General features: G+C 41.6%; 1 protein-coding gene across 1 annotated transcript in view; it reads left to right on the forward strand.

Moving 5' to 3' along the window:
* The window catches only part of LOC122806609 (transmembrane protein PVRIG-like), a 130,712-nt gene that overhangs the window by 76,696 nt on the left and 30,491 nt on the right, over window positions 1–23,525 (forward strand). Inside the window, exon 4 of the mRNA XM_044077175.1 lies at window positions 4,376–4,421. Coding sequence (XP_043933110.1) covers window positions 4,376–4,421 — 46 coding nt within the window. The remainder of the gene's footprint in view (window positions 1–4,375; window positions 4,422–23,525) is intronic.

The following is a 23,525-nucleotide window of genomic DNA, read 5'->3' on the forward strand; positions in this document are numbered from 1 at the left end:
TAGTATAATTAGGCATATAATATGGAAGAAAGAGAAAAATGTTTTGCTTGTGTTTGATCAGATCAGTTTTAATGATTCTCACTTCCCCTTATCACTAATAAGAATAGTTCAGGAAGGATAAATTATTGCACTGAACCCACACAAAGCTAGTGTCCAAGAACAGACCCAATGAAAGATAGGTCCCACAGGTGCTGTGAAACACAAGGATAACCTGGTAAAGAAACATTGTTTCTCTCCTGTGTAAGCCTACTGCAGATCCACACTTAGGACACTAACAGATTCATTCTGACAAAGCCGATAGCCTGAGGCTAACTCGCTCTGCACGGTCTCACTTTACTCACCTTTGCTAAATACTAAAGCTTGGGAGCAATATCCTTTGAACCCAATTTATTTCATTTACTGTCTTTCTTCTTACTACATTTTATATACCACACAGCTTTAAGCATGTTGTAATTACTCCACTTTCCAAGGTGCCCTCACTTTCTACTGCCTCTGACTATAGGCCTACTGCTAATTTGTACCCTCTTGCTAAAATTTTAGAGAATGTATTGTATGTCTACATTATAAAATACATTACTGAATACGATATTCTGGTTTGCACACAGCATGGCTTCTGGCCACAGTATCATCACTGAATATGATATTCTTGTTTACATACAGCATGGCTTCTGGCTACAGTATCATCACTGAATATGATATTCTTGTTTACACATAGCGTGTATTCAGACCACAGTATCATCACCGACTGTGATATTCTGGTTTACACACAGTGTGGCTTCAGATCACAGTATCATCACCGAATATGATATTCTGCTTTACACACCGTATGGCTTCAGATCACAGTATCATCACCGAAGATGATATTCTGGTTTACACACAGTGTGGCTTCAGACCACGGTATCATCACCGAATATGATATTCTGGTTTACACACAGTGTGGCTTCAGATCACGGTATCATCACGGAATATGATATTCTGGTTTACACACAGTGTGGCTTCAGACCATGGTATCATCAACCAATATGATATTCTGGTTTACACACAGTGTGGCTTCAGATCACGGTATCATCACGGAATATGATATTCTGGTTTACACACAGTGTGGCTTCAGACCATGGTATCATCACGGAATATGATATTCTGATTTACACACAGCATGGCTTCAGATCACAGTACAGCACAATGACTGCACTATTTGCTCTTACTAATGAAATGCACAATAACGTGAATCAAGGAATGCTAACCTCTCCTGTCATCCTTGACATGAAACATACTTTTGAAACAGTAGACCACAAATTACTTCATACACAATCCTGTATTGGTTTGCCTTCTGGATTATTTTAATGGTTTAAGAGTTACCTGACTGGAAGAACATTTAGGGTCTTGGGAACAAGCATACAGTAAGAAACAGGCAACATATCCACTGGTGTACCACAAGTGTCTGGTTTGGTGTCACTGCTATTGCCAGTATTTATTAACAACATGAACTGGAACATAAACCAGGTTAGTATCATTGGCTATGATGATTCGCCTTCTGCTACCAATACATCACAAAGATGTCTGGGTTTTACTTAAGATCAGGATATAACACGTACCCCACATGTTGAAACAGTAGTGAAAAGATGCTTTCACTGCTTATAGTGTAGTGCAAAATCTCAAACCCTGCTCACATTGTGTACTGACAATCTAAAAACATTTAACCCCCTTCTCAAAGCTCACTTTATCAAGCTTAACAAATGCAGTTCCTCAGAGACTCAGGCTAACAAATGCCTGTTTCTTCTACTATATTCCCTAAAATCTTCCTAGCTGACTGCTTAACCTATGTATTGTTCTGTTTCTTTTCTTACTTTGTTCTGTTATTTGATACTTTTTAACTTTGACATAGAAACACAACCCATATCTCACCAGTGATCTATTCATCTTTCTGCTACTTGTACCCAGTAGATACTTCACTAGATGGCTATTACGTTATTACTACATTTTGAATCCACTGAAAATGTATAGCATCTTAAAAATATAATGCCTTATGTCATGCTTTTATTATATATGTAGAATATTCATGCTTTTCATGTATGTGTTTTTATTGATTTAACTGTAAATTGTATTATCTGCGTCTTTGGGCCTGACTTGTGGCTGAAAAGGGTCTCTGCTAACTAGATAAGTGAACTACCCCAAAGTGAAATAAAAGTTATAAAATGACTGTCACTACAGTGGAAGTTGCACTTTTGCAAACATTAAATTCTGAAAAGCTTGAAAACATGAAAATTTTTTTTTTTTTGTCGGGATACCCCATTGCATCACTATTTTGGGGACCCTTAATTTATATATGCAACTCCACAATTACAATACACTGAAGACAAAAAGAAAAAAAACCCACAAAAGTACAACCCCTGAGTCGCAAAACCCAACATGCTGTGGTAAAGTGAACCACAGTATTCAAACCTTTATGTAAAGACTCATGATTGCACATGCCTCGACCAAATATAGATATGCTGAAAAAAGACTGGCTTAGCATAATCAAAGAAAGAGAATGGAAGAATAAGAAAAAAAAATGTATCCCTGGAATAACCGAAAACGTATAGGACGTAATCAGTCTGACTCCAAAATACAATTACATTTAGGCAGGCTAGAGAGAAAATATACCGAGAACTTTAAAAAAATCTCTCGAACAATTAAAAAAGTGTTTAAGTACTTAATATGAAATTAAAAAATATGTTAATATGAGGAACAACAGTAAAAGGTTATCATACTGGGCTTCAAATGCAGTGCAGTCATGTGACCAGAGCAGCATTGCAGTTAGTGAAAGATACAAAAAACATGGATGTAAGAATGTATGATGAAATAAAATGACAGTACAAAAAGAAAGTCAAACTTTTTTATAGATCTAATATTTTGAATGTGGAAATAAAACTACATGCTAGTGCACTAAGTGAAATTTAAAGGTAAATAATTTAATGAAATAATGCATTTGATTGTTGAATATGTATTATGTCTAGAAACATGATCAGAGTATAGTACAGCAACATGGCTGATAATGTATTAATAATGTACACCAGGATGTGTGATGCACTGGATTAAAATCATAAGAGCTGTTTTTTTTTTAAACCAGCAGCTGAAGGCTGAATACGATCGACCATTGTCTTGTCACTGTATGTTTCATGATATGCTTTAGATTATATATTTGTGTATTTCAAATTACACAAGGATTGGTTAAATTACTTTGACTGCAATGTTTGAAATTAGCCTAGACATAGCCTATGAACTTACATCACCATGTGATGTCATCTACTATGTAGACAGAACAATATAATTATTTTAATAGCAAACTTTGTTAGACCTGTGCTATCTTAACATTGCATTATTGAATGTCTGGTAAGCATACACTCAAAACAGCTGCACTGTGCACTATACTCCATTTTTGTTTAGTTTTTGTTGACCACTATACTACATGTTTTTTAGTTTTTGTTGACCTTGTGGTCAGGGATTCTGGCTTACCATTTTGCTGTACTGAAACTGGATAAATGCACTGCACATTTTATAATGTTTGCAAACTGCAGAACATTACAAATTATATAGTTTCATTCTTGAAAATAAAATCCAAGCAGTATGTAAATGTGCTGTCTCCCAAAAGTACAAATGGTTTATGAGAGATAAAATGAGTGCTGTTCATCATAAGGTGTGCGAGTTGAGAGGTAACGCAAATGCAGTTAAGGGTTTCCAAAATATGACTGAAGATAGAAATCTTTGCAACCCTTATGACCAATGTACTTCTGATTCTGGTGGTTGATTTTGTCATGCACAATCCACATTTTGACAGGCCTTCATCAGCTAAATTCTGCATGATATCTCCTTAAAAAATTCTACTCCTTTGAGTCACTTACCCTGCTGTTCTTTGCTCATTTTGTTTTGCTAGCAAATTGTCTGTAATTCGTTAACAATAAACAACAAAGATATAGGGCAGTAGGGAGAGATGCTCATGGATGCCTATATAAACTTTCATTTTTTGGATGCAGGGTCATTATTGTATGAATACTTCCAGACTTCACTTTGTTAATGACTGTCAGTGTCTTATGACATTCTGACTCCTCACTTTATTAGTGCCTCAAAGTTTCATGGCATTCCTATGTTTCTCTTTATCAGTAACTCAGTCAATGTTTCACAGCATTCTGACTGTTCACTTATTTGTGATTCAGAGAAAGTCTCACAGCATTCTGACCCTTCAGTTCATAAGTGGTCCAGTCCCTTATAATGAACCACACTACATTTTATCAAGTCCCTCTGATCAACTTTTTTGGGAAAGTGCAACAGTATGTTAACATCTTACTATCAATAAGGAATAATAACTTGCAATATTTCTGTTCTTGTCTTATTTCAGGAGGCCTCCAGTTTATGAAAATGATCACTACATCAGACATATCCAGGTGACTCTCCTTAAGTATTTATTTTCATTACAATGAATGTGCTGTAATTTGACAGGCTGAACTGTAACTCCCTTTCTTTGATGAAGTAACAGCATATATAGTCTGATACAGATATGGTATTTGTCAAAGAAAGTCTCATAGACCTGGTAAATAATGACAAAGGAGCATTGATAGATGGAAGTCACTTACTGTAATCCTGTCTAGTTTTCCCATTCTTAACTCATTCACTGCTGAACAAAAGGCGGCTAATTAATAACAAATGTGTGATCAAGGACAAAAATCATACAGGTATGAATGTACATAATGTGTGTGTGCGCATGTTGTGAATGAGCAAATAGCAGACTGTAGAATTCCTTGAGCCCATACACACGTACTTGATTTTTTCTAAATAAAGAACTCTAAACTTGTAGACACTAAACTACTATATTCCTCATATTGATTAAAGCTGCTGCAACAAAGTGAATATTTTATTTATTTATTATTTATTTTATATTTGATTACCAGGTTGGTCTGACTGGGCAATCAGGTACCCGTTTTCAGCAAAGACCCAGAGAGAAAAGCTCCACATATATGACAATCATAAAAAATACAAAAACTCCACATATATGATAAAAATACAAAAAGTCAGAGATGAGTACAAATTAATAGAGCAAACAATAGTATATTGTAGCATAGTATGATGAGAAGTTACAGAAGTGTACAATATATAGAGTATACAGTAATAAAACAGAAACATATTGTATTTGAATAAGAAAGTGCAGTAATATCTACAGTTATATACATACATTTAAAAATACAATTCTTTATGGTAGTTGTTTTTTCTATGTGTTTGACCTTTGAGAAGATTTATCTGAATGGTGGTAGTAAGGCTAGATCATTACAGGTACATTGCCAGATGAGATTGAGGTGGGTTTCTAACTGGGTTTTAAAGATGGGACTGCTATTTTGCAATCTGATATCTGTGGGAAGATAATTCCTGATTTTAGCAACTGTGTAGGAGTAGAGGGATTCACTAGCACTGTGTCTGCAGTTAGCTACTTCAAGAAGGGCTTTGTTTGTGGATCTTAGTTAGTGAGCAGAATTGTGAATGTTGAGTAAGCCTAAGAGATCAGGAATCTTATTGGGCTGGTACAGCAAGTAGTAAGCCATGGTGAGTTGGTTATTGTTTAGAAAGTTGATGAGTTCTAGCCAACCTAATTGTTTTAGTGAGTGACAGTGTTGGGACCAGAAATTAGAGTTGGTTGCGAATCTAGCTATTTTATTACAGCACATGGACAATTTGTGCTATATATGTGTATATCGTACAGGATGGCACAGTGGTTCAGCAGTAGCAATGTCACCTCACACCTAGAGGGTCTCTGGTTTGATTCTTGGCTGGGGTACCCTCTGTGTTCATGTGAGTTTCCTCTGGGTGCTCTGGTATCCTTCCGCAGTACAAAGACATGTGTCTGGGGTATTTCTCCCTGGGCTTCTGCTGAAAATTGGCTTCATTCCAAGTCAGACTTTCCTGGTAAACAGAATGTTAAATAAAATAAAAAAAAATGTGTAGGTATGTTTTGTTAATACAGGGGATGCATAAAACAATGTAGAGAGAAGGTGAGTTCTGGATATAGTAATTTTGGTGTTTTTGGTTAGATAGTTTTTGCAGCGGTATAGGGTTCCTAGTTTTTTATAGGCTTGGATATGATTTGTGCTTTATGTTTGTCAAACGTTAGGTTTTGGTCAAGTATTACACCAAGAAGTTTAGCTTGTGATACTGGGGACATTTGTGTGTTATTGGCAGAATTGATGGAGAAAAGAGCAGAAGAGTCAATAGTTTTGGTAGGGTGGAAAAGCATAAGTTGAGTCTTTTTGGGGTTAAATATTAGTTGTGAGTTTTTTAACCAGTTTTCGATATTGGAGAAGGCCTCTTGGGTTTTAGTTTGGAGTGTTTGGAGTGTAGGGGCTGAGCAGATCAGTGTAGTATCATCTACATATTGGACTATTGTATCTTGCTGGATGGCGGTGTGGAGGGTGTTTGCAAAGATGTTAAATAGTAGGGGTCCGAGTATAGATCCTTGTGGTACATCTACTGTTACTGGTAGAAGTGAGGAGAGGGAATTATGCCACTTAACTGCTTGTTGGCAGTTGGGTAAGTAGTCTTGAAAGCAAAGCAACGAGGGGTTGTTTAGGTTGAGTTCAGCTAAGATAAGGTAAGTAGTTTGCTGTGGGATACTATATCAAATACTTTGGCTAGATCAAGGAAGGTGGCAGACACTAGGTTTCCTTGGTTCCTATATTGATTGGTAGTGTTGGTGAAAGATATGAGTGCTGTAGTGATGCTATAGAATAGGCAAAAGCCATGTTGGGTGTTGATGAAGAGAATATTTATAAGAAAATGTATCGTCAGCTGAGAATGGATACATTTTTCAAGGATTTTTGATATGGGGATAAGTCTGCTATGGGGCGGTAGTTGGTAAGTTCAGTTGAGGGACACCTTTATGTAAGGGTATTATGTAGGAGGTTTTCCAAATGGCTGAATTGTATGCTCATTGACAGACCAGTTGATATGTATCAAGATGGAATAAACTATAGCACTAGTGGCAATTTTGAGGTACTCTGCAGGGAGTTTGTCGATTGCCAAAGTGGTGGGTTTCTGTTTAGTGAGGTGCTTGTATATTGTGTTGGTAGGAACTGATTTGACAGTGAATGAAGGATATGAGTTTGGGTTGTTGATTGGTTGTGAGACAGTGCAAGGCTGGCTGTTGCTAGTTAGGTTAAGGATGGAAGAAGTGAAGTAGTTGTTAAACTGGGTAGCTATCTCTATATTATCTCCTGTGACAGTGGGGGGGGGGGGAGTAGTGGGTTTGCCTGGTTGTAATACTTGGTTGACAGCTGCCCATAATTTTTGGGCATTAGTGGTATGTTTTACTTGTAGCTCTGTGTAGTGATTTTTCTTATCTTGCCTTATCTGTTTTTTTTTTTGCTTTATTACATTGAGGAAAATCTGCCTGTTGTGATTGGTCTTATTGTGATACCATGTATCCCAAGCTTTATCCCTAAGTTTGAGAAGGGTTCTTGTGTTTTTAGAGAGCTATGAGTCTGGGTTGGTTTTTATTCAAATTGTCCATAAGGAGGACATCTGATTTAATATGTTTAAAAAGGTGGAATTGAAGTACTCCACTGCCTTGTCTAGTGTGAGGGTTGCTAGGGGAGCCTAGTTGCAATACCTTAGTGTATTAATGAAATGCTCAGGTATGACATTTTTTAGATGGGTTGTTTGTAAGGATCCAGTCTAGTATGGATTCCTTGTTTGTATATTTGTCAATGCAGGTGGGTATTTGGATAAGTTTAGTATAGGAATACAGGTTGATGTGATTAGAGGGAATAGTTGTGTTGATGGCTTTCCAGTCAATGTTAAAGTCCCCTAGGAGGAGTGCCTCCTGTGGGAGGTTTGTGGATGTCCAGTTTAGTATAGACTCGAGAGTAAGTATGTTGTCATCTGGGGTTATGTAAATACTCACTAGGTTTAGTTGCTTCTGTTGATTGATTTGAATTTTGGTGAATAGAGTTTCTGCATTTTTAAATGTTGGGATTTCGTTATGTATAAGACCTACCTTGAGGACAGTCTTGTATAGCATGGTGACGCCCCCACCTTTTTTGATAGTTCTATCAACCCTGATTATATTATAACCTGGGGAAGTATCTCATTGTCCTTAATGTGGGGTTTGAGCCAGGTCTCTGTAATGAGTGTAATGTCTGGGTTGTAAGCGAAGAGTGTGGCGTGTAGTTCATCAATTTTGTTCTAGATACTTCTAGTGTTCATACTAACTATAAGTAGGTCACAGGGTTTTTTCTTACAGTTAATTGCATGTTGGATGCTTGGACTAGTGAGGTTGGTAATATCAGTTGTGAGACCTGGGTTGGGGTGTATATCACCACAAATTTGGAGCTGTGTTTGCAGGAATAGACATAGAGATTGAATTTTGAGTAGAAGTTTAATTTGTTGGGTTAGGTGGAAGGTATGGTGGAATTAATATATTTGACTTTGTATAGCTCAGTGGTAGAGTAGTTCATTGAGTGAGGTTGGATGCAGAAGAAGGCAGTGTTACTATGTGGATGGTGCATGTAAGTTAGAGTTAGGATGAGGTGAAATATGATGTGAGCATTATGGTAGCAGGTAATGGTGTAAAGTGTAACAAGAGTAGCTAGTAGTAATAGATGAGAGGTAAACATAGTTACTTGAGGGTTTGTGGTAAACATAGTTACTTGAGGGTTTGTGGGCAGTGGTTTGATTGGTGGTGATAGTATGGGTTATGGTAGGAGGACTTGGTGGGTGGAGGGTGGGAGCTTATTAATATTTGCAATTGTGTTGTTTTGGGATTGGTTGAGGTGGGGGGATGTGGGTGGGGGTGTGGTCTTGAGCCTATAAATTATCAGATAGTGTGGGGGTGGGAATTGGGGGCACGGCAGTCACTCCACTTTATACTGTTAAATTAAGGCAAGTGTAGACATTATCTAATTTTACTCTAAAATTCTTAAAAGGATATAAAATTAAAGTTGGGGTTAGTTACAGATGAAACAGGAGAGGTAATGAAATGCTATTTTATAGATTTAAGTGTTTCTCAAAAGAAAATAGACTGTAGTTGGGGGGGGGGGGGGGCGGACACTTCCTGGACAGAGTTAAGCAGCTGTTGCTTTCTGGTGATGTACTCATCTTTTCAGTGGTTTGATTAAGGAACTATACAGCAGAATGTATTAACACACTCACTAACATTTGTTTATATGGAGATCACAAGAGTCCTTGTGCTATAGTGTCACATATGAATCAATTGAGAAGACCAATATGTATTAGGCATGCCTAGGAGTTGACCTTCCCCAGGATTCAATAAACGTTTTTGCAGGAGGAGTGTAGCTGTTCCTGCACGGAATATGCCCGCCGAGCGATCCAGTAAACAAGCCTGGGTACATGCACGAGCCTGATAACACTATTCTGCCATGGACAAACTGGATTATGCTAATGACCTCATTTGCTGTTGAAAACCATGCAAATGAGGTCAATTAGCGATCCAGTAAGCAGGCAGGCATCCATGGCAGAATAGTGTAGCATGCAGAAATGTATTCAAATCAAAACGGAGGCATGACAGCTGAAACTAAAGCATGTATTCTAATCCTTAGGCATGCCAATGGCCAAATATATGGCCAGTGACATGGAAAAGTGTTGCAAAATTATAAAAATAAGGTTTTTTTTTTGGCCTATCTCACCTGTTTAAGCGTAGGGCAGCGGCGCGCAAATGGGATCTTGCTGAAAATAAAAAAAAGAAATGTGAAAAGGAAATTTTAAGTGAAATCTGCATTTTGCCATTGTAGTCTATGGCATGCAGAATTAAAACAATAACAGGGAACAGTAGTTGCTAAGGGGAAAGGCTCTGGGATAGTGCTGTAACTAGGGACTAAGGCAGTGAGATATGCTAATGAGGGAAATTTACTGAATCACAAAAAGAAGACAAGTGCCAAACTGCACCTAACCGTGTAGGAGCTATAAGGCAGTGGTGTAAGTAGGAGGAGCAGCAGACATGAAAACGGGGTGTGTCATCCTTGGTGTAAGCACATTGGAGTTCCATGGCTCCCAGATGAGCTTAGCTAAGCAAGGGGTGTGTCACAGGCTGTATTTACTTATTACATGAAATGAAGACCGTGTTTGTGTCCAGGGGAGGGCAATTTCTCATTGTTTACCTTGGCTAAATGGGTTTGCGTGGCACGTACCAGGTGTAAAACAAAAAAAACCCCGGAAATAACAGGAGTGTTGACATTTAGGCACCGGGTTTGTGCAGTGCACCTCAGGGCTTAAAAGGGGCGGAAATGTGAAGGGAAAAAAGAAAAAAAAAAGGGAAATAGCAGAATAAAAGCAATCAAGTACAAATAACATAGCCAGCAGGTGGAATGCATCAGTCAGCCAATCAAACAGGCAGCATCTGCAGCACAACAGTATAAACTATGCAAACACCTTGCAGTCTGTTTTTTTCCCACAAACTCTACACCATTGGTGTACACATGCAGGGGAATTTTAACCAAAAATATTAGGGGCTACCATTGCTTTGATCCATCAGTATGTGCTAGAGGCTGAGGGCAGTAAGGAGGATAATGCTGACAACTGCCACAGACCGAGGAGGAGAAGTGTTCAGACCCAGGGTAGCTTACCAGGGGCTACATGGTCTGGAGATAGTAGAGCAATACAGGGTGGACAGAGATACTTCAGCATCATTGAGCTGTGCCAGTCTCAACTCAGACCCAGAGCCAAATGAGGGGAACCCATCCCAGTGGATACCAAGTTGTATTGTAGTCTTAAGAATACTAGCTACAGGTACTTTCTAAAGACCTACTAGGGACATCATGGGAGTCTCACAGGCATCCACATCCAGGATACACCACCATTTCCTGGGTGCCATCCTACCACCTGCTTAGCATATTTACTTCCCCAACACCCATGAGGAGAGGATCAGCAATATGCATCTCTTCCACTGTGTAACAGAATACCCAGAGGTACTGGGTGTGATAGACTGCACGCACATCCACATCAAAGCACCACCTGGTGAACAGGGTAGGGTCTACATAAACCGCAAGGGCTTCGCCTCCATCAACTGCCAGGTCATGTGCAATGCCCAAGGTGTAAATGTGTGTGCTGGCTGCCCTGGAAGTTATCACAACTCCCATATCTGGAATTCATCACAGCTGTACCAGCCATTTGCCAGTGAGTACATCCCATATGGCCATCTGATGGGGGATGCTAGCTATGCACTGGAGCCATGGATGATGACACCCATTAGAAATGCACACACACCCACTCAAGAATGCCATACTGAGGCACACGCACAAACCAGGATCATTATAGAGCATGTGTTTGAGATGCTGAAGTCATGGTTCCACTGCCTTGACATATCTAGTGGAGCCTTGCAGTACTCTTCAGCCACATGTGCACACATGTTCATAGTATGTGCCATGCTACACAGTATGATCCTGTGGAAATAGCTACAGCAGGAACAACACGGGGAAGGGCCACACAGCCCCCCCACCATTGCCAAGGTCCCCACAGGCACAGAGGGACTCAGAAGAAGAAGCCCCTGAGCCTGCTCCTGTAGGCAGACGGAGGCGGGCCCAGTATGCCCAGGCCTTGGCAAAGAGGCAAAGCATAGCACACACACACTGACACTGTAGGGACCCAGGGACTGACACCTCTCTCTGACTCGCACACACAGTAAAATGGATGACACATACATCACATTACCTGTAACTTGCCATGTATAGGCAGTGTACTGTGTGCATCCAACATAGGCGGCCCTCAAACACTGTCCTCACAACTGCCGCAGGCACTAGGTAAGTCAGTCTTCTTAGCAATAAATGAATGGATTAGTATGTTTTGGTAGCATATCTATGGTAATGCTGCATGCATGCAAGGGAATGGAGTGGTCTACTGGGACAGCAGCAGACAACTGACAGCTATGTTGGACACCAGGAAATGTCTGCACAATACTGGTTTGCCCACACTATACAGTATCATTTAAGGTGACAAATCTCACTGCAGTATATGTGGGGGGCCAACTAAGGGGGGGGTCATAAGTCACATGCATGGATGTCACTGTGGGGATCCCATACTCACCCCTCAGACTCACACAGCAAGTCAGCCATAGAAAACCATAAAGTAATGTCTGGCAAAGGCCCACAAATGGCAACAATGATGGAATACCCCCCTACAGACTTGCACAGTGATATCACGGCAGGCCTTGCATTTGCATTCAGGTTTTGAAGGGTAAGAAGTCTGAAACTCAATTGTATGGCATTACAGTTTAACCTGTGGTCTCTAGTGATATGCCTCTATTCTCCAAGACAGGGCACACAGGGCACAATACTATGCTAAATGGAACCAAAATGTAAAGCCAGTATCAGCACAGTCTGTGCCAATGTGTACTGTTGACAGGTGTTCTCCCCCACACACCCATATTCCCATACAAATGCAGTAACATGTAAGTTTGTAGGGTAATAGCAGCAGAGCACACATTGCCAGGGCTGTCTCAATCAACATGATAACTTGTTGCATGTCCACAATATGCAGGAGTTAATGAGCTATGCATATGTGTGGGGAATACTATCAGGATGTGGCCAGCAACTTTTCATGGCTGTTGTGTCCTAGTGGCCAAGGTACAGTACTGTTAGACAGAGCCATGGTCCATGAAATGCAATAGCAACTATTTTGCATGTCAGCTACACCTACAGTGGGAGTTGTACACACTGTCCAGATGTTAAGCTGGACAGGTCATGTACAGAGGCCACACATATAAACAGTACACAGGTTGGAGTAACCTATACAGTGCCTACCATACCTCACAACTGTACAGACCTTTTACAGAATGTACACAGGTTTGCATCCTATTTGTGGTGTCTTTATCCCGAAATAGTGGTTCTCTGGCAAATCAATGGCAAACCATGAATGTCTAAAGTCAGAAAATAATGATGGAGTGTAGTGCCTCAGACTTCATACCTTATAGAAAAATGCATGCTAATGCAAAATCTGTTATTGTATCACCCTTCCAGATTTGTAAGGCCAATAGTTACAATGGTCCATATATGTAGGCCTTTGTCACCCAATTACGCATGGCTTTGTCCAGATGTTTGACTCACATACATAGAGAGGTATCATGCTTAGTAGCACAGCAGTGCATTTTGTCACTTACCATTGTCACCCCAGGGGGTGTCCACTGCCTGGCAGCCTGGGAACATATGAGTGAGAATGCACTGCATTGCTACAGGTGGCCTGCAGACCTCTGGCAAAGGCCCATGCCTTACCCATTGTGTCTTTGTAGGGAATATCATGGGGTCCATACTACCAACATAACAGTCAACAAAATGCAAATGTGAGGCCATACCACTAAATGCTAGTAGCATACCTTCCAACTTCGTAGAGGAAGAAATCTGGACAAAGCCATACACAGTGGTGGGATAAAGGCCCAACTATAGGGAAAAATTTGAAATATTGCACTCATAATCTATCCCCGGAATGGATTCCCACACTTAATATAGAAGGTCATAATGAGCATGCTCCTACACTTAGAGAAGTGAAGCCCATGTCTGAAACCACATATGACTATCTATCTCTGTATTGTGCAAATGTCTTTGCATACACTCAGTTATGTAAACCTAACTGTCTCCATACACACCCATCAGACAGGATTACCCGCAGCCAGCTGTAGGTGGCACATATGTGGTATATCTGCATCTGTTGTGTGTTATACACACACACACACACACACACACACGTGGGCAACATATTACAATATGTCAAGCATGCACACACATAGACATGGGGAAGAGAGGAACAGACAGTGATAGAGTGAGACACACAGGGAGACACACAGAGTGAGTTATACACAGGGATACCCTGAATGGTATAGAGTGATGCCCTGCTGCAGACAGTTGCCTACCAGTTGTAAACACTGGCATGTGCCAGCATGAAGATGAGAGTTATTGTCTGATGGTACTGAGGTAGGGGTTGGAATGTCAAATCACCTATGTGTGTGTGTGTGTGTGTGTGTGTGTGTGTAGGTCTGAGTATTATGATGCCTTACCCACCTAGTATACTTCCTTTTGCCCTACTTTACAAGATCTGCTAATGTCAATCAACTTAGAAGCACCTTTGGACTGGCTTCCATCCTATAAGTGCTATAGAGTGTGTGATAACTGCATAACACTATCATACAAATAACTAGATAGGTAGGGATTCTAATCTCAGTCCTGGCATATGTAACAGTGGTTGCGTGTGGGATAGTGTGTGTGTGTGGGGGGGTGTAGGAATAAGTGTTTTAGTCCATTCCCACCCAGTACACCTCCCATTTTCCTACTTCACAAGATCTGCTGATGTCATTCACTGTAGAAGTACTGTTGGACTGGCCTTTGCCCTATAAGCTCTGTGGTGTGTGTGATAACTGCAAAACAGTATAGTACAAATAACTGTTTGGGTAGGGGCTCTAATTTCAGTCCTGGCAAATGCAAAAGTGTGTGGGTTTGTGTGTGTGTGTGTGTGTGTGTGTGTGTGTGTGTGTGTAGGTTAAAGATTTAGAGCCTGTTCACACCCAGTATGTGTGTGTGAACAATATCCTGTGTTGGTGTGTGTGTGTGTTTGAACAGTATCCTGTGTGTTTGTGTGGGAACCATATCCATTGGGGGATGGGTTTTGCAATTTTTTGCTGTGGTCCATCCAGTACATGTCCCAATATCCACCTTACAAGGCCCACTGTTGTCATCCACTGTAGAGGTAGCTGTAGACACTCTGCAGCCCTATAAGCTCTGTGGCATGTCCAATAACTATGTAACAGTATGGAATAAATAACAAGATAGGTGGCCCTCCTAATCCTTGGATACCATTCCCCACTCAGGAATCATAGACAAACACATTCAGCTAGGCATCAACCCCTATATCACTAGGTGGTTTTCAAACTTGCTCACAGATAGACTCATGGTGTGAAAGCAGCGGACTCCATGTCAGACTGCATACCAGTCACAAGTGGAGTCCCACAGGGTTTGGTCCTGGGTCCCCTCGTGTTCAGGATCTATGCCTCTGAAGTCCAACCCAACACAAAGGGACTCTGGCTGACAGTATTCGCAGATGACTGCAAGGTGGGTGCTATTATTATCTCCCCATGTGATGTTGACATCCTGCAGAAAGGCTTCACTGAGACCTATGACTGGTGTCAGAACCCTGGACTTTAGCTTAATGCCAGAAAATGTGCCGACATCCCCTTTGAGAACTACATTTTTCCCATTAATTACTACATTGATGGTAGTCCACTGAACACTGAAGTTGTTATAAGAGAACTGGGAACACAGGTTGACAGTGAGCACTCTGTTGATCACCACAGTGCCACTGTGTTCAGAAAGTCCTTATATGTGGCAGATCTCATTACTAAGGGTGTTGCATCCGGGAAGTAAGAGGTCATTGTCTCTCACTACTCTCCCCTCATTAGGCCAATCAACAAGTATAATGGCCCATTTGGAATGTACCTCACTGGACACCTGCAACAACTGGACAGGCTGCAAAAGTACATCACAAAGAGGACCCTGGGCCTTAAACACTTGTCCTATATGGACAGACTCCAATAATGCCAACTATTTTCTGTCTCATATTGGCTACTTAGAGGCGATCCCTGTCTGACTTACAAAGCCATGTCTGACCCAGCTCTGTCAGGAATGCTACATCTAAAGAACCCAATCTGTCCACACCACACACCCCAGAGACCTCAACCCCATTTCCACAATCAACAGAACATGCTGGAGGGACAGGTTCATAACACAGAGACTGCCCACGCTATGGAATTGAATTCACATACACGTCAAGCAGAGCACCTCACTGGCCCTCTTCAAGGGAAATCTGGATGAGTGGATAGGGAATAGAACTCCCACCATAGGGAGCACTCCAGTGACTCTACTCATTAGACACACTAGGGACTATCGTCAGGTGGCACGATGCCAGAGTATTCCCATGGGCTAGACTTGTAAAGGCCCATAGCCATTCACTTAGTACACACCTATGAACCTATGGATCTCACTACTGGCAAACATGTGTGTGTGTGAGCATTAGTGTGTATAAAAGTGTTTATGAGTATGTAAATATGTGGGTGAAAGTAGTTTGAGGTACACCTACCATTGCCATACTTTACAAGGGCTGGTGATTTTATTCACTATACAGGTCTCTTGGGACATTCTTCACCCTATAAGCTCCTTGGTGTGTGCGGTAACTGCACAACACTATAGTACTAATGACTGCATAGGTAGGGGGTTTAATCTGAGTCCTGGCAAATGTGTGTGTGTGTGTGTGTGTGTGTGTGTGTGTGTGTGTGTGTGTGTGTGTGCGCACGCGCGCAAGAACTGCATCCTGTCTATGCGTTTGAGTGAGAACTACAGCCATTGTTAGGGTGGGTTTTACATTTTTAGGCCATGGTACTCCCAGTACATGTCCCGAGGTCCACTTTACAAGGCCCGCTGTCTTCATCAACCATGGAGGCATCTGTTGACAATCTTCAGTTCAATAAGCCCTGTGCCACATGCAGGATATATGTAACAGTATGGACTTGACTAACAAGATAGGCAGGGTTGCTAATCTCAGTCCTGGCAAATGTGTGTATGAGTGTATTTGTGTGTGTAAGTGTGTATAACTGTAAGGGTTAAGTATTTTGGGTCCATTCCCACCCAGTCAATCACACATTGCCATACTTTACAAGGCCTGGTGATGTTGTTCACCTTGGAATTACCTTGGGACACTCTTCACCTTGTAAGCATTGTGGCGCATGCGATAAATGTATAACACTGCAGTAGCAGTAACTAGGTAGGTAGGGGATCTAATCTCAGTCCTGGGAAGTGTATGTGTGTGTGTGTGTGTTTTTGTGCCAGAACAGTACCCTGTGTGTGTGTTTGAGTGAAAACTATATCAATTGGGTGGCCGTGGTTTACAATTTTAGGCCATGGTACTCCCAGTACACATCCCAAGGTCCACTTTCCAAAAACTGCTGTTCACATTTACCATACAGGTATTTGTGGACTCTTTTCTGCCCTATCAGCCCCATGCCATGTGTAATAGTATGGAATGAATAACATGATAGGCAGAGTTGCTAATGTCAGTACTGGCAATTGTGTGTGTTTTGATGTGTATAGTAGTGTTTGTGAGTGTGTAGATTTGTAGGTGACAGTCTAATGAGTCCTTCCACACCTAGTACACCTCCCATTGCCATACCTCACAAGGGTACGTGATGTTATTCACTTTCAGGTATCTTGGAAGAGTCATCACACTATTAGTTCCATGTCACTGCAATAACCACATAACACTGTAGTACCACTAACTAGATAGGTAGGGGTTCCAAACCCAACACTGGCAACTGTGATCGTGTGTGTGTGTGTGTGTGTATGTGTGTGTGGGAACAGTATTCTCTGTGTGTTTGGTCAACACAATATCCTCTGGGGGTGTGGGTTTTACCAATCTGAGGTGTGTTCCACCCACTACACTTACCATTGTCCACTATACAAGGGCTGCTAATGTCAACCACCATAGACTTACCTGTATAGACCCCTCAGCCCTATAAGCTCTGTGGTACATGCATTAATTGTTACACAGACCTGGTAAATGTGTACATATATAGCTGTACCTTGGTGCTGACATGATCGACGTGTTACCACTCTGCTATACCCCTCTTTGGGAATGTCTGCAGGACCACATCCTGCTGATACACAGACACCTATAACACAAACAGAATACTGCATGTGAAACTACATTCAGTCAGTGTTACTAACACCAATAATGCATCATGGCAGAAAAGGTACACACACTCTGAAGTGTACCTATTACAAATGCCAGCTGACAGCACCTTATACAGCATTACATAGCTAAACTGTACTTAATTCACCCTGTGCATCAGAACCATCTTAGCATGTCCCTGCATCAGGGGTATGGATAACTGGGATGTGGCACAGGTATTATCATATCCACAGGGTGTTGTGTGGGTTTGCCAAAGGACTTGGCTGGGCCATACAGTTGGCATCATGTGTGTGTGTTTGTTGGGGTGTTCTATGAATTGGCTGTGCAGAGGTAGTGTGTGTGTGTCTGGATGTGACCTGGCTGTGATGGTGATGTGTGTGCTTGTATGCACTCAGTCATGCCATGTGGCTGCCCTATACAGGGGTATGTTGGACACCTGTGGACTGTACATGGCAGAATGTACAGTTCACTGCCTCTGGCCACAGACACGTGAACTGGTCCTGCAGGGGTCTCAGTGGCATCACCAGGCCCAAGGCCAGATGCAGTACTACTCCCTGATGGTGACTGCTGTCTGCTGGATTCATGTCCTTGATGGGATCGACCAGGACCACGTTCCCATGGCCTGCTCCATTGTGGTGTGGACAGCACCTGCCCTTTGGTACTCCTGGTGGGACTGCCACTACTGGAGTGCGAAGGTGCACGGCCACGTAGACTCTCAGCTGATGTTGGTGCTGACCTATGTCCACATGGCCGATGCCCATCTCCCACCATACACTGCAGCACAGACATTCCACGGTCAAGGATTGCCAAGGTCTCACCCCCACCGTCTATTCATGACCTCAGTATTTTGATGTGTAGCCTCAACAAGGTCATGCATGTCAACATGCAAGCCAGGAAGAGTTGCATCCAAAACCTTGAGTATTTGTCTGATATTGCATTCACTACATGCCTGTGCATGCATGACAGTCCAAAACATGCATGTAGTGACACCTGCTGTGGCACTTGTGACAGCAGTTCGATGGGCAGCAGTCCTCCTTTGAGCACCCCTTTCCACCTGTCTGTGTGAGACCTTTACACCTGCCTGTGTGAGACCTTGCCTGAACTCTGGCTATGACTAGTGTGAACACTCACACTTGCCATAGTCACCATACTAGCCTGTTCCATGCCACCACCCACCAACTGTCCATTATCTGTGGCTGCTGGGGATGGGTTTATGTGGGCATTGTGACTGTGTGCGGGGACATTGAGGGTGACTGTGGGATGCCAACCAATGGCACAAATTCAGCCCCTCACAACCCAACCTGTGCCTCACTAGGACCACCATCATGGTCAGAGCCTACAGAGACACTGACATCAGATTCTGAAAGGGACAAATCACAGCCACCATGTCCACCTGTGAGGGGAAGACAACATATGCAAGTTAATACCTGCACTATAAGGTTTGCTGGCTTACACACATATACGCATGCACACACATGGACACACACATACGCATGCACACACATGGACACACAGCACACAGACAGAGACATACAGGTGAGGTAGCACAAAGGCATTACACAAACCTCACAATAGCAAACTGGTGACGTTCACGACACACAGTCAGACCATAACATACACACTCTGAACAGGCCCTCAACATCATGCAGTGCAGCCCTTTCCACTTAATGTTACTACTAATATACACCTCTGGGATACATGAGTACTGTTAGTAGGTGATGGGCCTTCACCTAGCACACACTGCATCCATGTACACATTATTGTTGCTTACCCGTATAGCACAGTGGCAACTCCTACAGAAAATGCCTCTCAGCTGTACCGAGTTTCACTGAATGTCTAGATGTGTGGTTCATATTTTTGGTCTGTTCCTCAGGCAGTTTTTGTCCTTGGCAAATCAGTAGCATACTCTGAGGATTGTAGTCAGTAAATGCTAAGATCTATTTGTGTTTATGACTTCATATCCCTCAGAAAATATATATTACAACAAACCCTGTAACACCAGCACCTTTCTCAGATTCTAACAACATTTCAAATATGCCCCTTTTTTGGGCCTCTGTCCCCCAGTTATGTCAGGCTTTGTCCAGATGTCATGCAGTAAGAGGTTGATAGGTATGGTATATCATTATTTAGTGCCTTCATTCTTGATGTCATCCCAGTGATGTAGCAGAATGCCAGACATGTTATGAGGTAGAGGCCATATATAGGAGGACAAAGCCTAGATATTCTGTGGAAATCTGTACAATTGAGAGGTCTGTGTACATCTGGGGGTTATTAATAGACTATCAGGATTGTGTAGCAGTGTAGTGTGTACACGTTAGATGGGCTGTGCAGGAAGGGAGTAGATGTAAGTGTCATGGCTCCTTTTCTATCTGACTGTGCATGCTGCTCAAGTTTCTGGTGGTCTGTTGGCTGTATATGTTTGTAGGGGCAGACTGAGACATGTCCCATACCACCTCAGGATTACTACTACACTGTGAATTGGGCCAGGATATGTAGGGGTAGTGTGTGAGTGGCAAACATGATATTTTTGTTCACACTGTCATTATACTCTTGTGTTCATTCTCCATAGCGGATGTGGGTTAGTGATGTGTCAGTCTGACTGTAGTTTGGATGGTGCTTGGTGACATGCTTAGCAGCTCAGTGTGGTTTCCCTAATGTCATGTTATGTCCAGATAGTCGTAAGATGTCAAGTTGTCTGGCTCATATCTTTGGTCTGGTCCCCATAACTGTTGTATATATGTGACAAATCAGTGGGATGATGTGAGGATTTAAGTCACTAACAAATGAGAAGCAATTGAGTCTTGGATTTGTGCTATTTCAGTCAATATATGTTAGAACAGACACTGTTACTGCAGCAACTGTCTCAACTTATCTACTCAAGTATTTCAGATATGTCCCTATGTTCATGGCTTTCTCCCCCCACTTTGTCAGGCTTGGTCCTAAGTCATTGCACTAAGGGGTTCTGAGCATACCTCTCAACTGGATGGATTGTTTCAGAATGTCCAGGTTTATTGCTCATATTTTTGGTCTGTTCCACAAATTATTTGTATTTCTCTGGTAAATGACTGTGATGATCTGAGGATTTCTGTCAGTAAATGATGACATACATTTCAGTGTCAGACCTCATATCTTTCTGAAAATGTATGCTGAAACAACCCCTGTCACTCTTGCAACTGTGTACATTTCTAATGGCAATATTTAAAGTACGTCCCTATGTTTGGTGCATTGTCCCCCCATTTTGACAGCCTTTGCCCAGATGTTTTGCACTAAGACGTTGAGAGGTATAGTTCTGAGGTATGACTGCACTATGTTATGTATATATATATATATGGATTCACTTTACATGCTCGAAATGGTAAAATATCAAATTTTAGAATTTCAAGCCTGTATAGTAGAACGGACGGAAACTGCGAACCCGGAAATGTCGAATGCAGAATGTCGAATCTGTGGTACAGATAGCGAGTTAGGCAAGGAATTGTGTAAATTCGCCATTTTGGGTGTCGGGTTTGAGTATGTTCGGTGTTTAGGGAATTCAACTTCATAGTTTCCTAATACTGAAATTGGATATTTCAGTATTTTGATGATTATGAAATGAATCCATATATATATATATATATATATATATATATATATATATATATATATATATATATATCTATGTATATATACAAAACCTGAGTGATTCCACAGAGCTTTTTCCCTACTGTTGAATGACTGTACTGAATTATATGCTTGAAAAAGCATCAGAAATTCTTTCAAATCAAATGGTGTAGTGGTAAATTGCTCTGACTATAGTGTACAGGGTCCTGGGCTCGAGACTTGGCAGGCTGATTATTTTGTTGCTAGGCAGAACAGTGGCTGATGGAGACAGAGTGATTAAAGTTTTAAGCGGCTTTAAGTGGTTTGCATGATGCTAAGAGATGCCAGCATATGGTTAACCATATAGATGCTTAATCCATTTTGGCTTCACTTAGCATCATGCAAACTCGCTTACTCCTGCTTACACCCATGCTAATCCCTTAAAAAGAAAAGAAAAAGGAGTTATAGGAAAGTAGCAAGAAAGGGGCACACAGAGGGAAAAACAATATGAAAGGTAGCTAGGGATGTGCAGTACGGGTGTAGGGAAGGTCCATAGCTGTCCATTGGTAATGCAGCAACAGCTGTGCATTTGTACAGAATTTGGAGGTGAATTTGGACTCTCAAACCCCAGAGAGAGAGGGGTGAGGACAACAGAAATGTGTTGTCAAGCCAGTTGGACCGGATTACGTCCAGTGGTCATCTGTGGGAAATGGACAGCTGTGTATGGGGCAATAATATTTTTGGGGACAGATGCCCTTTTTTTCTTTGTTAAGGTGTGAGTGGTGTGTTGGGGAAGGATTGTAGGTACTTCTGGAGAGATAGGTTGGGTAGGGAGACAGACAAGACAGCAGACAGGGGCGGTGTATGACACATGTGGGGGGGTAAAGACTTTGGATGGGGAGGGTGTTTGGGAATCAGGGGCCCATGAGCCCCATATGGATACGGTGTGACTGACATCCCCACCTGCAGACAGTTATGACTGCACCTTCACATCCCCGACAGTGGCTGTCCTGGGGGCTGGACAGGAGTGGCAGCCTGCTCCTCAAGGTGCACCAGGCAACTCAGAGTGGATGACACTGCACACCATACCCCAGAACTGATGGCAGATGACAGACTCATCTTCACTCTTGCGCCCAGGTGGTGCAGGGCCTGTAGAAGATGTAGTTCCGGGGTGGGTCCCAGACATGCTGGGGCCCAGTGCCATGGCCAGATGGGGAGGGACAGGTGGATCTGCTGGGATCGGCTTTCCCAAATGTACTATGGTGTTGAGGTTTTCCAAGATATATTGCTTAGTCATGAACAAAACATTTCAAGATTACTTTTAAAGGCATGCATGGGTGTTCAAATTAACCAAAAACAACAGATGTGAAACCATTGCATAGCAAGTGGAACACATGCATAACTGGAACAACAGTAAGCATTGTAACAGCATGCTCTTAACAATGATGGCAACAGGCCGCCAACAATGGTATTTGAGCAAAGTATGTTAACAAAAAAACTTTCACCAAAAATGAAAATAGCAGCCCAAACTGGATTTTAAATATCTTTACTTCAATTCTGGTACCTCAGCCTTCGCCTTCAAATGGAATAACTTACAATCTCAAAAAACAGTTTATATACACCACCCATCATATCAATGATTAACAACAATTAATTAATTAACATTTTTTTTTCAAAATTTAAAGCCATACGAAACATCACTTTAACATTAAATTCACAGTTTATAACAAATATCTTAATACACATCATATGTAAACTATCTATCGTTTTACATTTCTAAATTCAGTCCTTTTGGATACAAAGTATTGAAATTAATAATAAAATTTGATTCCATATTTAATAATCTTTTTTGAAAATTGTGATCTGCCCCCCCTACACCATGAGGTTTAGCTAAAACACTAAATATCAAATCTGTAATTACACCCCCATGCTGTTGGTGAAAGTGACTAGCCACCGGACTATCAAGCCTCCCATTCCTAATGTCTCCTAGATGTTCCATTATTCTTAATTTTACCTTACGTTTAGTTTGTCCTATATACCATTTCCTTTCCTGGCAATTGCATCCTAATATATAAATGTATGTTAACAGGCAACCAATTAATTATATGAACAATAATGGAACACATTTCCCAACATTAGTTTTAGCAAAAGCATACACATACTATATGACTGATAATTAGTGATGCACACGAGGGGTGGGGGAAGAGAAGAAAAGTACATTAACAACTGCATAGGCTTCTATTTTCACA

The sequence above is a fragment of the Protopterus annectens genome, chromosome 7.part0, assembly GCF_019279795.1.
Source record: "Protopterus annectens isolate FY-2018-M chromosome 7.part0, PAN1.0, whole genome shotgun sequence".
Classification (NCBI taxonomy): domain Eukaryota; kingdom Metazoa; phylum Chordata; order Ceratodontiformes; family Protopteridae; genus Protopterus; species Protopterus annectens.